General features: G+C 43.5%; 1 protein-coding gene across 1 annotated transcript in view; it reads right to left on the bottom strand.

Annotated features, from left to right (window-relative positions):
- The window catches only part of T265_12878 (hypothetical protein), a gene marked incomplete at both ends in the record, with an annotated part of 29,638 nt that extends 12,387 nt beyond the window's left edge, over positions 1-17,251 (bottom strand). The window contains 5 exons of the mRNA XM_009165980.1: positions 1,060-1,408; positions 10,879-11,721; positions 15,723-15,929; positions 16,166-16,310; positions 17,123-17,251. Coding sequence (XP_009164244.1) covers positions 1,060-1,408; positions 10,879-11,721; positions 15,723-15,929; positions 16,166-16,310; positions 17,123-17,250 — 1,672 coding nt within the window. The remainder of the gene's footprint in view (positions 1-1,059; positions 1,409-10,878; positions 11,722-15,722; positions 15,930-16,165; positions 16,311-17,122) is intronic.
- Between the last annotated feature and the right edge of the window lie 6,033 nt (positions 17,252-23,284).

Below are 23,284 nucleotides of genomic sequence, written 5' to 3'. Positions count from 1 at the left end.
TGATTGATGATTGATGATTGATGATTGATGATTGATGATTGATGACTGATGATTGATGATTGATGATTGATGGTTGATGATTGATGATTGATGATTGATGAAAACTGATGGAACCTTTACAACTTGATCCGCGGCGAAAATCTTACGTTGAATGGTCAAAAGGAGGGAGGTATCAGGAAGGTCAGATTCCTGAAAGCAAGCATTGAATGCCCGAAATCTAGTGAGACCCTCAGCTCCGCTAGATGCTAACCAGAAAGACAACGTCTCCTCGATGCGCAGCGCTTGACAGCCTTGTATCGAACCCAGGCAGCGCAAGTCAGCGTTGATCAAGGTCAGATAACGCCCACGCAACATGCAGCGCGTCAGTCTCGTATCAAACCGAGACCGCGTGCGTCAGCATTGGACCAAATTCAGTGTCCCTCCAATTAATAGCTTGAGGCCGTCCTATTTTCGCACTCGTGCGCGCTCACGCTCTCCCGCTCACTTGTTCGGAATATAACTGTTGTGTTCCCTTCTGTGACTCTTTTCTCTGGCACTAGGCACTGGAGCTGGGTCAGCAGTCAGAAACAACAGATTGGCGAATCAGCATATATAACATCACTGTTACCGAAGCGAGCTTTCGGTTTGTGGGATATCATTCGAAACACCCGTCACCACCGCACTCGAGCAGATGCGATCCGATATTGAAAGAACCGGCGCATTCTCACACAGGAAACAGTTGAAGTAGAGTATAGTGAGTAACACTGTTGGTCTATTCTTGGAATTTATTTAATGTAAGGAAAATATTACGTAAATCAATTTCGCAACTGGAATTCCTCAACAAATAGTGGCTGCGTGTGAGGTTACTGTCCAACCAAATGCATCTAACTAGCACACCAATCAACAACTGAGAATATACTTAAATTCGCTTAAGAGGAGGATCACATAAACTGCAGTAAGGCAGGAACAAACCTTGTGGAGCCCAAGGATTGCAACACAGTTTACCCCAGAATATGAGGTAGGTAACCCACAGTCAAAAATGCAAGTTAACAGGAAAAGCCAGCGAAAATTTAGTCCTACCTTCGTGTTTAGGATACTGCGAAACACCGTTTTCCAGGGCCTCGTAAATTTGTTTCCCAGTTGCTTGCAACACAACCATGGGATCCAACATGGGAAGCAGATTAATGAGATCTCTCAAACGGAATGTTCCGGCCTCAATTATTCGATCAGCACGCAACGTCCCTGAGTTGATGATTGCTACTTCTGCATCCACCCCAGTCAGAACAATGTCGGAAACAAAATTGCCAACATTTGTTTCCTTAGTTCGAATAGAAGAAAAACGCGCATCCAAAGGGACTTCAACACGACCAAGGCTTAACTCCATCTTCTTCTCCAGCCTTTCTGTCTGCGTTTTGACGTAGCACAAAATCTGAATGGGCGATAGTTAAAATGATGTACAATGTTGGTGGTACAGTAATTTTCTTCCGAAGAGAACTTTAAAATACGTACTGCACCTTCTTGAGAGGAAACACAAAAAATAAACTCATACACATACCGCCAGCCAATGATTGATTTCGTTGCCCGTATTGTACAAGCATGGCGTACTGATTAGGCACAAATTTACTGCTCACCCGACCAGCTAGACATGATAATAAATCCAGGAGTTGCGGCATACCACGCTGAGTAGCCAACACTGAATGAATGTAACACCCGTATTTGCCCATTTTTAGTGTCTAGCCAACCCACTATATATAGACGTGGTATTTTACTCATACGTGCACTACGCTGTCAAAAAACACCCGCTGTCAGAATGCTGGTGCTGAGCAAACAAATATAACCACAAGCTTAGCCTGCAGAGGTCGCCCTAGCTAAAACTGATTATTAATTAGCGGATAAAAGGTAGAACATAAAGTACCGGCATTTCTCCAAGGACAAAGAAGTGAAGCTAAACAGGAGCGGCGAGAGATATTTGTAAGGGAGTACAGCGGTTGTTTCACTTTTTAATACAGCTAATCGAGTTGGCATGTTTCTCATTGAATTATTATACATGACATCAGCCAACTGCAGCTATCGGTGTAGATACTACATGAGGATGAACAAACCTGGACAGTCTAAGACCGTTCGTTGGTTGTTGATCAGGTGGCAGTTGATCTGTTCGCCGAGCTTCGGAATCGACTTGCAAACGTTTCATCACCATATGAGGAGACACGATCAGTTGACAATTGGGTGCCCATCCGCTGCTGACATATTTACATTCCTATTATACTATAACCATTTATGCTAGAAGACATCTCTACCATTCAGTGTCGGTTTGTTGGTACACTAAATAACGAAGCTTGTATGACCAAAGTAGGCTTTTATGAGACGACTGCGGTTGTACCGTGTACATCCGGAATCGCGGCCAAACGAAAACAAATCACCACGTTTGCAATGTGTTGAGAACACGCATGCACTGGAGAGATAGTTGACTGCACAAATGTCTGAACCCCTATTTTATGCACTTCCAAAATCATTTTTAGGGGGGAAAATTTCCATTGAAGTCAAAATGCTTACACATGTATCAAAACAGATCCCGGATTTCGCAAGATGGTGATATCAGAGTTCTTCCCAGTGATATTTGTTCGCTAGTGCTCATTCACTAAGCCCACTCATATCATATCTGTGATATAAAAACATTTCCAATGACCGGCCGCTGGACGGGAAGATAGTAACAAGCCTCTACTATAAATGGCCTAGTTTCGGAGTGACCGCACACATGGACAATCCCAGTGGGAACTGCTTTTATGTGCCTTTCAAGAGGCTGACCTTCCCATGGAGATATCTCGTTTGAGGAAGTGAATTTCACTGTTCATGTGACGTATATTAAATGAGAAAGCAACGGCATCCAGCGTCGAGAGCTAATGGCTCGATTAACTAAAATCTGACTTGGACTTCATCCTGAAGTACCTAACCGATGCCACTCAACACGCAAAAAATTTGGGCTCAAGTTGTTTCATTGAATGAAGCCTGTAACAAGTAAAAATTCAACGAGAAAATGACGGAGTAATCATTATACCAACCCTGAGTACGTTAGCCAGTGTCAACGAGGAGATGGACAGATTTTTCAAGGAAAACATCCTGAGCGACAGAACACGTTCCATTCGATGTACCACAAATATGCAAGGAACCTAAAAATGCTTGTGCCTTAGATGCGGGATTATATGTACTAAAAGAGATGCCTCGGAGCCTGTTGGAGAAAACATACGCAAGCTTGTTCAAAATTCGCACCAATTCCAACGTAACCATGTAGACCTACATGAGTATTCATAGGATTCAGTGACAGTATAAACAAGTGATATGTGGTTAAAACTGCATCATGTGTTTGAACGAACCAGTCATGATAGAGAGAGTTCAGTTCGGTTGACCAAACCACATGCCAAAATCCAATGATTCTGACAGTGATTTCTGACGATTCGAAAATACTAATTCTGAGGAATAAAATTTGGGAGAAAGTTGCATACATTGTAAAGCATACAAAGGATACAAACAATTTTAACTCATGTAACGCGGGTGTCGTTAGGTGAGCAGGAATTAGTTTTTCATGGTGTTTTCGAACAACCGTTATCAACAGGAATCCAGTGATGCCGTCGGGTTAGACAGTTTGTTTACGATTAACATTAAGCCCATTCATAATCATTGGGAGACCAGATAAAAGAAGAGCTTACCTTCAGATTCGACAGAAAACTAAAAACGTCAGGTGCATCTCATTGTTTGTATGTTTAAGCTTGGCGACCTTTACTCACCTAAAAGTGTCTGAAAGAATCCCTACCGTGCGTTATTTTCCCTGCATGTGGCTTTCAACTCTACTGAACACAACTCCTGACATGTACGACCCTGGATCGACAGATAATATAAAGCAGCTAAATGGACTCTACGGACCACTTTCCCTCTTCTTTCATTTTATGAATCTCATTGGCAGTCGATGTAATGACACTGCCTTGATCAAACCCAACTAAGTCCGGGTGAGAGGGAACAGGGGTTCCCTTGACTCCCAGAGACATCCATGATTTTCAACAGAAAGGCAACGTTATGATTTCGGCGCAAGATGCACTGTGGTTTATTTTAAGCCTGTTCAATTTCGCCACGTAACTATGTGAAAACGGGTCGCGCGAAAAAGTATGTTCAACACAGTATCGACTGCCAGTGCAGTTGTGGAGTACACGATCAGAATATTTTCAGCCTCGGCTATAAAGCGTCTGTAAAGCTTAAGAACTGTGGTTGTTCGACTTGGAACGATTTGGCGGCATTCGATTCACCATGCTCAACGACTCAACCAGATTGGGTGGTTTGTACCAATGAGGTGAGCTGCATTCACGTTACCCTTGTCCAGTTTCATTGCCTGACGGTATGTGCTCAACAATTCGTTCAGCCGACGTCGACTAAGTAAAATTCACAGAAGAATGAATACATTATCACAGAAGTGTCGTGGATCAGCACCTTATCCTTGATATTCGTGCTGGGCAACCGATCACTGGTAAAGTGGATCTTTAATTGAGTGGCATTGAAAGCTCTTCTGATTGAAGTCGTCACTTTCCATCTGATTGCTTCATAAGCGCTGTCGATTCTGTATAGTAGCTTGCTGTACGTGTGGATCTTCGAGATAAAGTAGGTTTACTAGAGCAGTCTTAGCTCCTGATGATGCCATATAGCTAGGTCCCGTATGTTGGTATAAATAATTTTCTGTGAATATCAACTTACAGACAAAAACATACCTTAATACCTTACACATGCAATTCGGTGTGATTAGTCTATCTAAGTCGAACCTACGGAACGCCATGTGGATGAATTCTGGGTTTGATTTATGAGTCCCCGGGTTATAAGAAGCGGACACTATTGGGTTCAACTGACAGGGTTCCGGTGTCAGCAAAACCATGAATCATCCAGAGCATCAAGCGTACAGCAATGCTAGTGGCTTTCTGTGACCGTAGTCGTACAAACCCAGGTGAATGTTGATTATCACTAGCTAGCCGTATGTGCACGCCCAGAACGCGACTCCTGAGTGATGGAGACCATCAGATGATCCTTTTTCGTTCAGCTGAATTGACAACTATAAGTATACTGTTGGCTTTAGAAACAATCACCGCTGTTCACCCTCAGGTTACATTTTCTTTGACTTATGACGGGTACAGGGCGTTCAGTGGGATGCTCAGTGCAAACGCATATGACATTGCTCATTGTGCGAGGGTGTCCATCGGGGTGCTTTTATGTGACGGGTCGAATCAGAAACGGATGTCAGCTCACCATACAGGGTCTTCGGTTTGCTCACTGAGCTTTGCCAATTTCTCGCTTATTTTTCAACAACCACAACACGTTGTTGTCGTAGCTTCAGTAAAGTTTCAAAATGAACGAGTAAATCAGAGACTATTCAGGTGTGTAAAATACATGGCTTTACCCCTGTAAACCATAAACTATTTGTGCACTTCTATTGTTCAATGCTACATTGCTGTTTCCAACAAAGATGTTCCAGAAAAATCAACAACCAAACACTGATGGTCTCTAGCAATCAGCTCGCAGCTTCTGGCGTGAAGCAAAAGTGGTACACGTGATGCCTTCCAGCAACATCCCCATTTATTCTCCATGTTAATAGTAAGGCAATAAATAACCGTCTTACTTCTGACTCTGATAAGCGGATACGCAATTCGTTACCGATACTCGTGACTTCTAGTGTGTACTTTAAGGACGGATCACCATAAATAACATCGAAAAATTACTCTTACGTACACAAGTTTCATCTTCAGTACGATGAAAGTACATTGCTTGGGGTATATTTCTGAGAAAAACTGTGTGTGATGACAGTATTGTGTGACTGTCTTTAGCTAGCCATATAGTAAGTTTACGGTCGCAGCTAAGGCGATTTACAAACAGCTTACGCTTATTTTGTCTCAATTGTGTACTAAACTTATGTAGACGACAGACTGATGTAGTTCCAAATTACTCAGCCGATTATGACTGTGCAGCCCATAGTTTACATCTGGATTCAAAAAACAAGGGATTCATTCGAATTTCTCTGCAACCCTTATCAGCATCAAGTTGACTTCCGAGTTATAAATATATGTGTAAAAATATAGTGGCATCAAATAGGCTGATCGAAATTCACGACCCATCTAAGCGGTGAACGATAAACACAATAAATCCGGTACTGCACTGTCAACGAATATTAGTCAGCCTTACCATCTTATGTACCATAAACTACAAGTTGCCACTGCACCTATATTTTGATATCATTTGTATGGCATTTTAAAGCATACTTCAGACCTTATCTAATATGAAAATAAATAATGTTCAACTGTACCTATATTTTGATATCATTTGTATGGCATTTTAAAGCATACTTCAGACCTTATCTAATATGAAAATAAATAATCGTTCAACTGTAGTACCCTTTCGGTGCCTAGCTGCCATGCCACACGAAGGAGGCACGAGGGCTGGGACACTGCCAGGTTGCCCAAGCCTAGACAGAGGAAGTCGAGAGGCAGGGGTCGGGTTCGAACCACAGACCTTCCGGTCAGTAAATTCGCGCTCTAACCACTTGGTCCATCTCGACCTTATATAATAGTCAAATGGTACGAGGGTAGAATCAGATAGGAGTTGCTCTACACATATACCGTAAATAAAACCGTATACTGTACAAGAAATGCCCATGCCACTATCCGTTTCGCTACAGATAGCTCGCTGATTTCCAAAACTGTTCAGTGTAGAGAAAAAGCATTTGTCTAAATAGACAAGTGTTTATCAGCTTTTCAAATGCTTAATGAACATAATTCAAGTCATCAGTACAGTCACTTTCTGCTATTTGGTCAAAGTATATTCGGTCAAAGTAAACGCCCTGATGTACTAATTACATTGGCATAGACGAGCCTATTTTGTTGCCGGAAAATTCTCTCTTGGGTCGCTGACTGTTTACGAATGCGTTATATCTCATTTGAGGTCGGTGGACATTTGTGAGGACGAAAATGCTGCAATAGCATATGTTAGGAGTGCTCCTCGTGGAGACAAATCCTCCAGGAAACAACACTATCGAACCTTCCGAATCCGGGAATCCCTTCTGTGAAATGCTACCATACAGCCCGCTAAGCCAACCACTGTTACAGGATGTAACTCCGCTCCAACGGCCGCCAACAACACATATGCTTAGTTCAGTAGCCGCTTCTCAGCTAATACGCGTCAGCAATTCCAGTGACTGGAATCCGCGTAGGCGGCAGAGATGGTAGGTAGTTCTAAATACTGCCGTTTCCAAAACATATACTGGACAAGAAGCTGAGATTACCCTATTGGCGAAACATCAAAGCTGAGATTACCCTATTGGCGAAACATCAAGTTTACGCTAGCTCCCTCCGAAAAAAAAAACAGAAAAAGGCCTATTAGCCTGAGTGACAACGTCATCACTGTTCCACGGTCTAGTCATTGTAAAGGTTGCTTTGAGTTGATGTGGGTGTGGAAGTACACTGCGTTGGTGATTATACCTAGGAAGAGCCGGCAGTCTGGTCTGACACATTTGCTTCATAACTGACTACAAAGCATGAAGCTAAGATGACTAAAGGGAAAAAAACTTTGACAAGAGTACATACGAAACCCTTGGATGAGTGAACTTTACCTACCTATACTATGCGTGGAAGACGTCACCCTACATAAAAAGTTCGGCGAGGCCACACGGGACTGGCAATCCACCGTTAAACCCTGAAGTAAAGCATAGAAGCACAGCCAGCAAACTGCAATAATCAGGCAAAACTAATTCGAGAGGAAGGCTGAAACTGGCCAGGGAACGGCCAGGAAGAGTAATGAGGAGTGGTTACAAAGTGGCCAATTAAAGGTTGATTTGAAGTCACCGCTGATACGCATCGACTTTAGGAACAAGCGACTGGGTTACTCATCCAGACGATTGTAGTCGTAGAACACTTTTGGTTCATTTAAATAAATCAGGCTGCATCAGACAACTCAATTAGCTAAATAGGTTAGTTGCCCCAAACAAACTGGTTTGCGTTGTCATTCTTACCGACAGACATTCTGCCAATAGACTCATACAGTTTGCTGTACAGTCATAAACGAATGAATAAATCAACATGCGAGAATCATGGAGTTATACTTTCCGTTTGAGGTTGATGGTGAGCAAACGGCTACCATAGGAGTGGATAATCAATAATGCCGTGCTAAAGGGCCAACTATATTAGTGGTATCGATGGTCATCGTTTATGGTTGCGTGTCTATTGGTGAACCAGATCGCATCTGCACATCACCGAAGATTCTGTAGTCCACGAAGTACTTCTTGTGAGTTCCAAGTTGAGATTCTGATCGACCAACATTAGTTAAAAATGAGAATCGTCCTCTCTTCTCCTTTTGTCGGGTTACGAATTCGGTTTGCGTGCCCATGTAAAATACAACGCCAGCAGAAATGGTTGCATCTTATTCGACTGCGCTCGGATCAGTGTCAACCGTAAGTCAAGGTAGCTTCCAAATCTCAGTACAACAGCAATCCAAATAACCGTTTCTACTGGCCCTAATTTTAAGAAACGTTAGTCCTCTTCCTCCGATTAGCACTAACCAATTAACACACGCTTTGGTGTTTCCCAAAACTAGTCGAGTCTCAGTCTTCGAAAGAATCTTACGTTCAACTTTCTGACGCGTTTCAACTTCGAATTACCAATGTCTCTCCGAATTTTTCTGAGAACAGATCCTTTGTGCAGGAAGTGAACACGTTAGAATCCGTCGGTCGGTTGACGCGCAAAGATACTGAGATTTGGAAATGGTGCACGAAAATCAGGTGGCTCAAGTGAACTAGAGAAAACTTCAGAAACAGAGCGTGTGCACACACGCCTTGTCATACTGAATCAATAGACTAACATCATAACAGCTGATAGTTACTTTTCTGAATCGCCGTTTGGTGATGTGGGGCAGCATTTGTCTATGACCATGTTCGAAGCACAAGAACATTGAAGTGAAAGCTATTGGCTGTATCGTGACTGTACTGACTGGCCCAGCCTGGCTGCAAATGTCAGGACGGAAAATGCAGCTTTCGGCAACCATACCACTGACCTTCGTACAATTTGTGATTCAATTAGTCTATATCAAAAGAAAGTTTGGGGTCGATATTGTTGAAGTTGAGGCAAAGATTGTGCCGTCCATGTACATTCCTGACGAATTCCACTAACTGTTCAGTATTGCATGGGGCGTCTTTCCCTAAGCTTCTATTTATCAGCAAACACAAAACGCGAGGAGAAATATTTTACCACTGTCTGTGAAATCTAAACGGTGTATTTTATTAACGCATTACCTCGTTATGTGAACCTTGTTGATACCGTTTCGTTCAAGAGGCTGGTCCCGTAGCTGTGGTGTAACTTGAGCAATTTAAGAGTTACATACTGAACTACCGCTCAGTTGTGTTCCTATGCGCAAAGTTGGTCCAGCAGCGCCACTTTGATGAGTTACGTGCTATTATGCATGTCTGCATAAATGGAACAGTAAAAAACGATCCGACTACCGCTGTGGTCTCCTTACAGAAAAGTGTGTTTGGGTTATTTTTAAAGATAATTGAATCTTCAAAATGGGAAGCCACAATGGTACTTTCGCGGCTGTAATGATCACTCGGTTTACTGTTAAGTATTTCCCGATGACGAACCGCTGCATTGGTGCGCTCGTTGAACTTGAGGAAAACAGGCTGAGTGCTGCGAACTTCACTAGACGGAACTTTATTCCTCAGTATTCAACCACGTCACGAGGGTGGTTGAAAGCAGAGGGTAGCCATATTATGCGTAAGCTTATTGTGAGAAGTTATACTGTCGTACTCGGTAAGATGGTAAAGGCACTGGGGCGTTTTCTCTAAGGAAACAGATTTCCATAACTATAGAAACAACAATGATGTTGTTCCCCAAAGGAGGGGTGAGAAAAGGTTGACATTGAAAACTCCACATTCCTATCAGGAGGACCGCAGTGAAATGAGATTTTCTGTGATGAACCGATTGTGTAGTTATACTGGCGGAATTTACTTGAATCAACGACCGAAATCCAAAATCTGTTTATTTGTGCCTGTGTTTGGACATACCGTGGCAGTGAGAATGCCAAATACGCCTTTTATGAAATGTCTACATCTCGGCCTTGAACGCCCAGGGGAAAGTGTCGTTAGACTCGAAGTCACCTCGTCGGCAGACACGAAACTGGTTGTTGTTCCAAATGACTGTGCGTCGATTGCAAACATAAGCTCAGCAAATGCAAGCCGTGCACTCAGGTCGATCGCCCAACGGCATCTAGAATGCATCTAGACTGTCAAGGCTTTGGCAACTTGGCAGTATCCCGGTCCTCGTGCTTCATACGGGCAACAGGGTAGCTTGGCACCAAAAGGGTATCACAACTGAACGGTTACCTAGTCTGGAATTGCCTTATGTTCAAGACTCGCTTTTTGGAGCCCATGTGCAGACTCAGACCACCCAGCTAGTTTTCGTCGGCCAACAGAAAAACTGTTCACCGTTAGGACACCACCAGCCCCATGCAGACAATCAGCAGCATCGACTATCTAGCTACGTGGGATGTGGAATAAAAATGCTTGCTAAATCAATGCATCGAAATCAGCTAAGTGCAGCTTGGGGAAACCGAAATGGTAAGGTGGACATAATAAGAACACTAGTGAATTATACTGGCAGACCGTACAGTTACTGTTGCTTTTAAGCGGCTAATGGAAGTCTGCCTGCCTATAACCAGCACTGAGAGGTGTAAATTAAGTAGGGTTCTGTCCAGAAAAGACAAAAATCAATTAAAGTTTTGGATACCAGTTTCTTCTCGTGCTGGGATCAACTGTCAAAACTATAAACCTCTTGAGCACCTTCAGTAAAGTAGTGGGCAGAAGCGCTATAAAACCGTGTCGACACTCACCTTTTCATTTATTTCCCAACGGCTATCCACTATAACTTCCTCAACAGTCAGTTCTGAAACAATTTTGGCCTGTTTGTCGAATGTCAGTCTTATGTGAGAAAAACTCCGATAGTCTGTGCCGCTTTTCAGAATCGCCCTTGTGCGAACAGGTTTTCCAGGTTCATCCAACCACTCAGTTACGTAATCATGATCGTGACCTCCTAAAATCAAGTCTATTTCCGGGACACCGGCTGCCAACTTTCGATCATTGGGCCAGCGCATATGAGTCAACGCAATCACCAAATCACACGATTCGGGGCCAGGCTGTTTCAGTTTTTGTGTCCAGGATCGTGCAGCTTCACAGATATCTAAAACCTCCAGATCCTCAGCATCGACGCAGGATAGTGTCGCCACCCACTCCTCTTCAAGTAGTCCTATTAGTCCAATGCGCAGCCCCGCATGTTCGATGATGTGATATGTTGGCAATCCCGCCAACGGGGAGTTTGTGTCGCGATCAAGAACGTTTGTATTCAACCAAGGAAAGTTCGACTCCTCTATACACTCACAGAGTATATCCAAGCCAAAATCCAAGTCGTGGTTTCCTAAGACTGCGCATCTAACAAATAGGTCATTCAAAATGGGGGGAACATGTCGCCCTTGTGTGATGCTGCTTATCATTGACGGACTAAGTGCATCTCCGGAGAAGAGTACGATGCTCTTATCTTCTGCTCCATGTGCCTTCAGGGCACTGTGAAATCGCGCTGCACCAGCTACCGGTTCCGTGGACTGTCCCTCCACGTTATAAACATCATTGAAATGTAAGATATGCAACTGCACATTATCTTTACTACCCATATCAGACAGCTACACTGATGGTTACAAAGTCGATGTGTCCATCAAAAATGTAGCTTAGAAAGGCGATCCACTTGACGGAATAGATCTGCTTTAATGCATTTGTATGGCGACCCAACCCTGGTTGTACCGTGCTATCCAAACAGATTCCAGCAGTTCTACATTCCAATCGGTCGGCTGCTCGGCAGACGGCCTGGCGATACGTGCGCATTGCTTCTCTAACCGTTGATTGGTTTAACGTACGGCGTAAGTAAAATCGATTAACACAGTATCCAATCCCGTTTCCGACCTTGAAAAGTCCAGCTATCTGGTTCAGAACCGGGTCAACGTGTGGTGAGACTTGGAGCATCTTTGCAAAAAAATGTACACCCGAAAGTCGCCCTTTGGGTTTACACTTCCACTCTATTTGATGACGAGAAGCCAAGTTGAAAAACCATATCCTAACAACTCACCGAACCTGCCATTTACCAGGACACCAAGATTAATGATTACGGCAATTATCGATTGCGAAAAAGAACACGTCTTCAAACACCCATAGTCGGGTCAGATATTCTCACTGGGTTTTTGTTCGTCGTATCCTATAAATTACTTCTGCTCGCTGGTAAAGAACACATGTGAACTGGACTGTGCCCAAAAGGGTGGAACAACTGAACGATTATTTTTTATTGTTTCAATCACATTTGGGTTGTGTGGGTGTGGCAACCACCGATCTAATGTGGTCACAAAGAGAGACGTTCGGATACAGGCGGAATAAAACATCCAGATACACGAGCCATGTAATTCTTATAGACGTCAGAGACCTTCAATAGCAACGTTCGCCTGCCATTCCCTATCCATAACGTAAGCGCTCAGCAAGATATGCGTGGAAATGCGATAATCCCGCGTCAATGTTTACACTACTTGCATTTTAATAGATGGCCAACCCAATATTCTCGCTACCTTTATACAGCGTACACATTGCATATAGCACGTCATTTATTGCATACTTGCGTACACTATCGCAGGTCTATTTGGTCAGCTAGTTCATGATAAACCTCCAGTTAAAAATGGGAAGAAACTCCTTAGCAAGGGACACGTAGATAAATGGAATAATCCCATTTGTAAGGTGTGAATTGCACAGGGTGTTGGGATGCACAGATAAACACTTTAGATTAAATTTCTGGGTTATGCCACCTCCGTTTTACACCGGAAGGCAGAGGCTTACGACTCATCATTTTACAAGCACGATTCGACGGCTCTTGCGTTCTTTTGCGACCATTTGATCATGTTTCACATGCAGACGTTTGTCTTTTAACCTAAAGGCCAATTTGTATTAGTATAGGAGGATCAGAATAAAGCCAAAGATTTTTTGACATGTTATCCTTAGCAACCTCACCACTGAGTTCAACAAACAATTGTTCCTGTTTGAAACTACTGCTAAGGAGATTTTTCAAATTAAACTTATTTAGCCAGCTTGTGGCAACCACAAAACCCAACATGCACATGCACACCACATATACAGATCAACGAAAGCGAGGTTGTTGGAGCCAGAAACGCTTGGTTAACGGTGTTTAGCTGAATGGGTGGATGTCCGATGCAGGTATCTAGTAACATCAGAGCTCTTCCCTTCTGTCATGTCACGAGAATAATAGGTTTCCAAAGCAAATTCTTTCTCTTCCATGCCTTACCAGTGTACAGTACGCCCAGCTCTAACTGATTCACATTGGAGAGAATGGTGTTCGTATTTCCCTGGTGTCATTACAACGCTGAGATACTTGTGCGATGTTCGGCCTTCTACGCAACCTTTGGCGAAGGCTGTGTACAAAGAAATAAGCCAGTCTGTTGACTATATTTTACTTATTTGTATCATTGAGGAACGGATGCAACACAACTAGGCCAGCTGGGAACTATACTGGGGGCTACCTAAGCTGCTTTACTGCTAAGAGGTCGGGGACTGATATTACGCCACTCAGCACTGGCTTCAAACCGATTTATTCCATACTTATCAGCTAATTACTCAGCTCTATGCCAAAAGAACTTGCCAGTGATCTGTATATGCTTCTTCCTTATTGACAACATCCAGGGTAAATGGCTCGGTTGACCATACTTGTTACACTCGAACAAGTTCCTGAAACTATAGTGCCACTATTTCTTACTCCTGGATTTTCCCAATAGAAATACATGGACAATTTGTGAACTGAAATTGTGGTTTTCCAAGACAAAGCTGGGGTGCCGTGAGCTTCAGAGATTTTTTTTCTGATTTGAGCCTAAGCACCGGTAACAACTAAAGAACAATCGAACTGATTTAGGTCAGATTGGAAGTCGTTAGAGCATAGCAGTCTTTAGCTCGCACGGCATAACTAAAAGAGTTAATGGTGTTGACTTTAAGCTATACGCAGTATGACTAACAGCACAGAATAAACGAGGTTTGGCATCATCAGACTCGACATACTACGGTGCGCGATTTCCTCAGAAAAAATCAATTTACTCAATCTAATCTCATCGATTCCGGTAGTATAATGATGCCATTTCATTTGAAAGACAGTTGAACTGGTACAGTGATATTCTTTCCATGATACGGCACTCGACTTTTCCTTTTTATTGCATGTAAATGACCGACCAGCGCTTGAGATAACCAGCTAACCATCTCACTGTGTCATGGCCAAGTGTGTCAAGGTCGAGTGATAACATGTGTTGCCTGGTTCGCGCGGGGTTGCATGAAAGCTGGGGGAGACTCAGGAATACACGTTTTTCCCGCCCACTGTATTAGTTAGACTGCCAGTGAGAAAAGTAATCTGTGGGTGTTGCAAAACAAAGCTGATACTGTCACAGCCGCCGATTAAAATGTCCACAGGACAAGGTGAACCGGTTTGTTTGGCAATGGACCAGCGAGCTGGAAGACGTGATGTGCGATTCGAATGGAAGTGAGCCTGGTTGTTCGTTCAGTACAGTTATCGATAATGTGCGACCCGTACCTGAGCGTACCCAGTCGGAAACCACTTTTGAATGAAGGGAACTTTCGCTAATATCGTGCACATAAATTACACAGTATTGATGGTGTATGTATACTTGCAATTCTGTTCAGCATTTCGGTTGCAAGAAACATAAGCCAATAGCATAAGTCAATAGCATTCGATTTCCACGGCTTTCGATTACGGCATCAGTTTCTTTTTATTTTCTTGCACACAAACGCCTTCAAATATCACTCCACTGTTCGGAGCAGTGTGTACTCTTAAAAAGCATCCTTTATTGTCGCCGTTCGCTCCTAACCCCATCCAAAATCTGGTAGTCACAATCACACACACACACACACACCGGTTGCGCCTTTCCTCATGTTGTCACATGGTTTTTGTCAGGCCAAGTTGAGCCAGTATTACACTCAGCAAATTTGTCGAATTAGCTTGTATCGATTCAACTCAAAAGTGACAAATTTGCACCTCTCGGCGTAAACTGATGTAAAACCCGAAACTCAGATGCCTGTTCATCACCGCAGCTTATCCAATAATCTGTGGCTGCTTAGAGCTCCAAACTGAACAAATCTTGTCATAGAACACAGAGGAAAAATAGAATCATAAAGTGGAGTTAAGAGCCCGAATTGGTAGGCTGTGGCGGGACAAGGCAACCCGGGAGGTCAATCTATTGCTGGAACCCATTGGGATTACGATGAAGGATTTGCAGGCAACGAACATTTCTTGCGCCTGAGTGCTACCTGTAACCTGACGACTATTGATAGGAAACAACTTCCATATTGTTTCTCCGCAAAATTCAGAGATGTATGTCCACAATCTTTCGGGTTTGGTCTTGATTATCACACATCTTTGGGTTTCATCTGTGGATGTGAGGCTGTGACACTCATTTTGAAGTGTGGCTACCCAGTCACCCACACACTTGACTGTTCAGCTCACCGTCGCCCACTGGATCACAAGACTTGTCTTTTCTCATACTCGCAAACCACGTCACGTTAAGGTGACTCATCGGACATCGATTGTCGGTACCGTCTAGTGAGCGTAGCAACAACTCATGTGCTAACACACCCACTTACACGCAAACGGACCTACATATAGAGAAACCGAACACAGTCGACACACAGACTCGCGCGCGCAGGGATTTAACCGCTCTCCACAGTCCACGGACAAATATGGAATACGTGTAGCAGCCGTACTGCGGAGAAAGCACGTTCCCGCCGTCCGGACTTTCACGAAGGAACTCTCACAGACGATAAGTTCCTTTTTTAACTCGCTCTAATAATTGAGTCCACGTGATACCTCTATCCCTATTAGTGAACGGCTGAGGATGGCCATAATACAGATCAGGTGTATGCACTAATAGAAGTTTTAAGCATGGTTGACAGTGGTGGGTTGCAACAATACAATGCGAAATGGGAGCAAGTCAAAAAAGGAACTTATCGTCTGTGAGAGTTCCTTCGTGAAAGTCCGGACGGCGGGAACGTGCTTTCTCCGCAGTACGGCTGCTACACGTATTCCATATTTGTCCGTGGACTGTGGAGAGCGGTTAAATCCCTGCGCGCGCGAGTCTGTGTGTCGACTGTGTTCGGTTTCTCTATATGTAGGTCCGTTTGCGTGTAAGTGGGTGTGTTAGCACATGAGTTGTTGCTACGCTCACTAGACGGTACCGACAATCGATGTCCGATGAGTCACCTTAACGTGACGTGGTTTGCGAGTATGAGAAAAGACAAGTCTTGTGATCCAGTGGGAGACGGTGAGCTGAATAGTCAAGTGTGTAGGCGACGGGGTAGCTACAGAAGACAACTTATATGTACCAACTTGAATACTGGTTTCGCACTCTGAAATGAATTCATTGGCACTGAACCCTAATATTGTTCTTCGCAAGCTGAGAGTTGGAGCAAAGTCCAACTGGCAGCAGAACTTGTGCATGCTTTTATTTTAATTTTAAATGTACTTCAACAAATCGTAGTGCAGTCAATAAGACCGATTTCCTCTTAATATATATCCGGTGTATGTGTTTTTTATGATTTTTACCGTATTAAAACGCATCACGGCAACAATTGGTGTACTGTTAAATTAAAAAACTGCTTTCGGTTTTTTTTCATAAAAGAAGCTACTCACAAGGTTGCTGAAAACTCTTCGACAGCCCACGACTGGTTTCGCCCCTCTTGGGGCTCACCAGGTAGGAGCAGTCCCCGAGTTTCCGTCAACCTTATGACCTACTTGCTTTCGGTTTTATTATACTGCTTAAACTGATGAAGGTTACTGACTAGGACAAGATAGAAGCAATGTAAAAGTTGTGCCTAATCAAATAAGATAAGCTGGACCTTTGTAGGAGGCAAACTATGACTCGAGGAGATAATGCAAGCCGCAAAGTATTCATTGCATCGTCGTCCGAGTAGGTGATGCTTTCTGGTTTTCTGAAAAATTAGCAAAACGGGCATGCTTCATGTCAGTCCTCTACTTACTTGTCGGCTGTCACGTCTAGTGGTTGACTGAATAAGCGTCGCTGGTTAACATCAACTGACAGTCTACGATCGAAATTAGCTTGGATCAGACAGTAATTTGGCTCCAAAAGGTAAATGGCACCGTCGCAGCTGGAATGCAGCAAGGCTGACAGTCCACGCTCTAAATCAAATACATTGTTGGTTGTCAAAAATGGCGTGCGGTGAAGCAGTCTTTTGTGTACCAGTTATCCGATTTAGCTGAGAGGATGACGAGTGCAGGTTGAATTGGTGTGTTTCAAACACATTATGTAATAATCGGGTCCAGTCAGTCCAGTCAAATTGAAACTGTCAGCCCCTTAATATCAAAAGCCATTTAGAACAATAAAATTTCACTTCTTCTGTTAAGAATATGTGCAACACATTTTGTTATCCATTCCTCTTAGGAGTAAATGTCCTGATGAGGAAATATCTTGGTATTCGGCAGAGGTTATTTCCGTTGGAATTACCACAGCTTGAGAATTGCACGCCGAGCATTTACTCACTGTGAAGGCACAAGTCGCAAAATTTTGTTATTCCACTGTCATAGTGGTGATAACACGCTATGAAATATGCTAATCACCCGTGACGCAGTGACAGTCATGTCGTAGATTCTGAGGAGGGTTGAGCTGTTTTTCGCAAGGCGTGCTCCAAAGCATGTGGACTTCAGTAAATACCAGCTTGGAGTTATCAGCTAGTAACGGAGATTTGGCCAAATAGCTTCTTGACACTGAAAAAAGGTCAAACGGATTTTGAAGTATAACTGAGGAGGCCTGGTGGCTGAAAGAAGATTGTTGACAGGGGTGACCGGGTGTGTTAAGTCGTTCAGTCAGCTGACAACGTCTAAACACGTTACCAGTCAGGCTGACAAGTCATCACGTTCTCGAACGGTGCGTATGGGAAACTGCATATCAACCAAGCCACAAGATATTCCAACTGCTGAACTTTAGTTTCCAATGTGTGGCCCACTCATGGTAGCAAAATCAATACAGACAATGCCTTAGTCGCTTTGATTGGAATCGTCTTTCCATGCTTCATCCATATAGCCAAAATGTTGACAATTTACCGGTTACAGCAAAAATGCTAAAGGGTAGCAGCTTTCTCCCTGCATTCACAGGCATCAACACATCCATAACGGTATCAATCATTCGGGAAAAAAAACTAAAAACTGGTTTGGTGCATGTCAGCACTACCGAGGGTTGAGCTGTTTTTCGCAAGGCGTGCTCCAAAGCATGTGGACTTCAGTAAATACCAGCTTGGAGTTATCAGCTAGTAACGGAGATTTGGCCAAATAGCTTCTTGACACTGAAAAAAGGTCAAACGGATTTTGAAGTATAACTGAGGAGGCCTGGTGGCTGAAAGAAGATTGTTGACAGGGGTGACCGGGTGTGTTAAGTCGTTCAGTCAGCTGACAACGTCTAAACACGTTACCAGTCAGGCTGACAAGTCATCACGTTCTCGAACGGTGCGTATGGGAAACTGCATATCAACCAAGCCACAAGATATTCCAACTGCTGAACTTTAGTTTCCAATGTGTGGCCCACTCATGGTAGCAAAATCAATACAGACAATGCCTTAGTCGCTTTGATTGGAATCGTCTTTCCATGCTTCATCCATATAGCCAAAATGTTGACAATTTACCGGTTACAGCAAAAATGCTAAAGGGTAGCAGCTTTCTTCCTGCATTCACAGGCATCAACACATCCATAACGGTATCAATCATTCGGGAAAAAAAACTAAAAACTGGTTTGGTGCATGTGCAGCACTACCTTCGAAAATCCGATTGACTGAGTAAAGTTTTTTTTAAAATACCGGTCGGCCTTATGAATTCGCCATATTAGAGAAAAATGTAGCACACACTCCAGTGAAGTAGCTTTCAATTTAGGTAGGTATTTGGGATATTTTTGAAAATTTCGCCCTGTTTAATCCACTTTCCTGCAGGAGGAAGTCGACTTCAGTAACCCAAATTTAACTGGCCAACCCAAATTGAGTTCCGGATTTTTCATGATCGTTCCTTTGCATATTTCACCGTACACTGGCAGCGTCAAACAGCCAAGTACAAACAAAATCGTACACTTGGTTTGATTTACACAACTGGAACGTCGCTACTCTTTCAACAAATGCTGCATGGATCTATTTATATTAGATGAGGGTATTCTTCCCCGGTAACTTCGGTTCCAACCTTCACAACAGGCAATACCCCGTGAACCACAGTAAACTTACAAACTCTAGAAACGTAAAAGTTTGCTCCGACGTGTTTGCTACTTGCTCACACATCAGTTGGCTATCTATTATGGCATTTGATCTGTTTGAGGAGCTAAGCAGCTGCCCTGCGAACGTTCGTTCGAGCCCTCTAACCTCCTACTCAAAAGTTACTTCATTAATGTTATTCATTGGAACCTAGTGAATCTGATAAGTTTGGGTACTGTGTGCATTCAGCTGTATCTGTTTGAACCACTGAGTCAGGTATTGAAAGGCTGTAAAGGCTATCTTTTCAGAGAGGTTTGGTAAACAATCGGTGGATTTATTGATGGGCAACGTTCAGCCTTTGACACAAAAGCTTCGTCAGGCCAAGTGAGTAAGTAAGTAGGTTGATTGGGTTTTAAGGCAGCCAGGGAACCAATCCGTGAGGTTCCTTATGACTAGTGACTTGATCAGTGCTGGGTGTTCAGTCTGGTTGTTAATTAGTGGGGATGACAACGATTTACGACAGATTGGTTAGGGCGGGAATCGTCTTCATGTTGAACCGGGATTTTTTCGTCCGTGCATTTTCAGTCTAGGACGCCTTAATGGGAAATTCCTCTTGGGGTCGTCCACAGATTTCGTTCACCTGTGTTCGTCGAAGGGTGCTAGGACAACTGGTTTGGGGATGGGGGTCGGTGGTTAATTGGATCTAACTCTACTTGGATTTTGTACTTTTAGACCCAGACCGCCTCGTGTCATATCGGCCGATCTAAGACCGCTCTCCACACGTTTGCAAGTTCTACCCCGTCTACTCTATTTACGCTGGGATGCTTGGCGATTTCCACCGCCCGGACCACCAGTTTCTGTGTTGTGAACCTTAAACCCCGTTTCAGGATGTACACATTTTCTAACTCTATCCTATACCCAGTATTTAGTGCATGCCCTGCCACTGCTGAATCTTTGACTATCGCCTGGCATTCACCTACGTTTCTTGGTGGTCTATTAATGGAACGCTTATGCTCACCGATTCTGGTGTGCAATGCCCTGGCTGTCTGACCTGCATAAACCTTCGTACAGTCGTTACATTTTATATTGTATACGCAGTTCCTAGTCCTATCAACCGGAAGGCGATCCTTCAAATGCACCAACGCCGAGCGTAAAGTTTACCCCTTCTGGAAAGCTACTCTAATGTTAGCCGTATTCAGTACCCTCCTAATGACTTCAGATGTCCCTATTTTGTATAGAATGACTGCTGTTCCGATCCACTTCTTGTTGGGCCTCGGTGTTGATACCAATACCCGTCTTAGTTGCCGCTTACTTAAACCCACTGAGTATCCGCTATCTTGAAGTCGCTATTTTTCTATCTCACGTTGTGTTGCTATTCGGTCGACCTCCTCTGTGCACAGTGCACACTCTCCCAAACATCGTTGAAACTATACCAGCACATACTGCTTTTGGATGTGCTGAGGAGTAGTTTAAGACCGCGACATTATCTGTCGATTTCCGTTAAGTAGTGGTTTTTAATTTCCCACCACTCTTGTGTCATACAGTCAAGGAAAGGTAGTATACCCGATGTGGACTCTAGCTCAATGCTAAACTTAATGTGAGGGTCCAATGTGTTAAGATATAAAAAGAAATCGTTAACTTATCCCGCTTTATCACAACGAACGTGCCATCTACTTAACGCCAGAACACCCTTGGTGGACACCCGAATCCGTTTAAAGCTTTCTGCCCAAAATCTTCCATGTACATGTTGGCCGAAATCGGCGATATCTGTGATCCCACCGCTAAACCTTGTTCTTGAGAGTATATAATTGAGTCAAAAACAAAATGACTTGGGTTTAGGCATAGCTTTATGCCTTCAGCCATCTCGTCTACGGAGAGTTGCGTTCGTTCTTGCAGCGTTGTCTGCCAGTAAAAGTCTTCTGGCTACTTCCACAGTGTCCGCTTTAGGAACGTTGGTGTACCTTGAGTTGACGTCAAAATTAGCCAGGACTTCATCTGGCTCTATCTGAAACCCAGCTACTTTTTTTAGCAAAGTCATGTGAATCTTGGATGTGTGTGGGTGACTTGCCGGTAAGTGGTTTAAGGATACCTGCTAGATATCTGGCCAGCTCATGTGGTGGTGGACCTATGCCATCCACCATTAGTCTTATGGGGACACCTTCCTTGTGAACTTTTGGTAACCCGTAAAGTCGTGGTTGGATTGCACTTTTTGGGTACAATCAACACCACATGCTTTGTCCCAGATGGTCTATCACAGATCTTGGATACCCCCCAACTTCAACTTTACTGTTATTCATGATTCACGTGATCGTTCCGTTACTAATTTGTCGGTAAGGACCATCAGCTACGTGTTGTCTAACTTTCTGCAGATAGTCACTCATTCATGACGACCACGACCTTACCTATATCCGCCTTTGTAATTACTATACTGTGTAAGTGTTTTAATTTGTTTAAGACTCTTCGCTCTTCTGGTAAATGTTTGGAACCCTTGTTGGTGGGACTTCGGGACTATGACCAACCATACACATAGTTTCTCCGCTTTCATTGAAGAAAGCTTCTGAAACAGATTTAACACCAGGAATGATCTCTTCTGCCTTTGTGACTCTTTTAATTACTGTGAAATTCAAAACCCTTCTTTAAAGATGACGTTCTTCGTCACTTAAGGGTCCGTCTGATAAATTAACCATCCTGCAATAGGTAGCAGGTGGTTCACTCTTTTCTCTTGTGCTACTAGAACAGCGAGTAGTGGAAAACAATTTCTCGGACTTAGGTATTTGTTTTTCCTTGCACTGTTCACCTTGAGCTAATTTTAATTCCTTCACTTTGCTATCTAGTAATTCGAATTCAGCAGGCGAGAGTGCGAACTGAAGATCATGGTTCAGACGACTTGCGCGGTGGTGGATATAAGTTAGACGTTGGGTGGCTAAATAGATCTGTTACGGTTTGGTCACGCAGCGACCGAACAATAGGATATGCGGATTGTGGCAATACTCTATCCCCAGCTATGTTGCTTGATCCAGACTCCTAGCACGGCGGATAGTAAGAAGACGAAAAACCTCGGACACAAACTTTAATGATCCAAAAACACGCGATCAACAGGCGATGCCCCGAGCTTCCGAACCCAAGTCATTAAAAAAGTGGCATCCTGTAAGTAAGTGGTCGGATTTGAATTTCTTGGAATATCAATAGGCCATTGATTTATTCATAGTTTGACCTTGAAGATGCCGGAAGTTCGCTAGCACACATAAAAATACAGCGTTTTTTGGGGGATATTGATATCCCCAACAAGATCCTCTGTTTGAGGGATGAGTAAGCAATTAGGGCAGAAGTGGGAGACTTCTGGTGGCTTGACATCCAGAGATTTGGGAATAATGTTATGTTTGACACATCTGATGTTCAAGACGAGATCGTTCTCCCAGTTCGCCTCCAATAGCGTCGATCGATCATGAGACCGACACTCAGCGCTGATCAAGTCGGCTAGTCATAAGAAGTCTCACGGATTGTTTTCTTGACTGCCTTAAAGCCCGACCAACCTGCTTAGTTACTCGATTGACTTGAGGAGGCTTTTGCTTCAAAAGCGAAACGTTTCCCAGCAATACATCCACCGATTGTTTACCAAACCTCTCTGAAACAATTCACTCACGTTTTGAATCTTTTGATTTATACTGCCTCCCCAAGAAAACATGACAAACTGTTCTACACTTTAGCAGATTTCTACACTTGGTGCCGCATCAGGGAAGCCAACGACATCTGTCATCGGGTTGACAGTCCATTACGTTTCAGGAATCTGGTGGTATATGGTCCTACATTGTCATCCGAATATAACCACCTACCCCGTATGTGCGCTGCCTGGGACACAATGCATGTAGTTTTGTTCGGGTAGATGCTGAGATAGTGGTCGTTATACTCGTACTTAAGGATGAGCAACAGCTCAGATGTGACCTACAGGTGAAACAG

Source organism: Opisthorchis viverrini (assembly GCF_000715545.1).
Source record: "Opisthorchis viverrini unplaced genomic scaffold opera_v5_20, whole genome shotgun sequence".
Taxonomy (NCBI): domain Eukaryota; kingdom Metazoa; phylum Platyhelminthes; class Trematoda; order Opisthorchiida; family Opisthorchiidae; genus Opisthorchis; species Opisthorchis viverrini.
The sequence above is the reverse complement of the archived record's forward strand: the minus strand, read 5'-3'. Positions and strand labels throughout refer to the sequence as shown.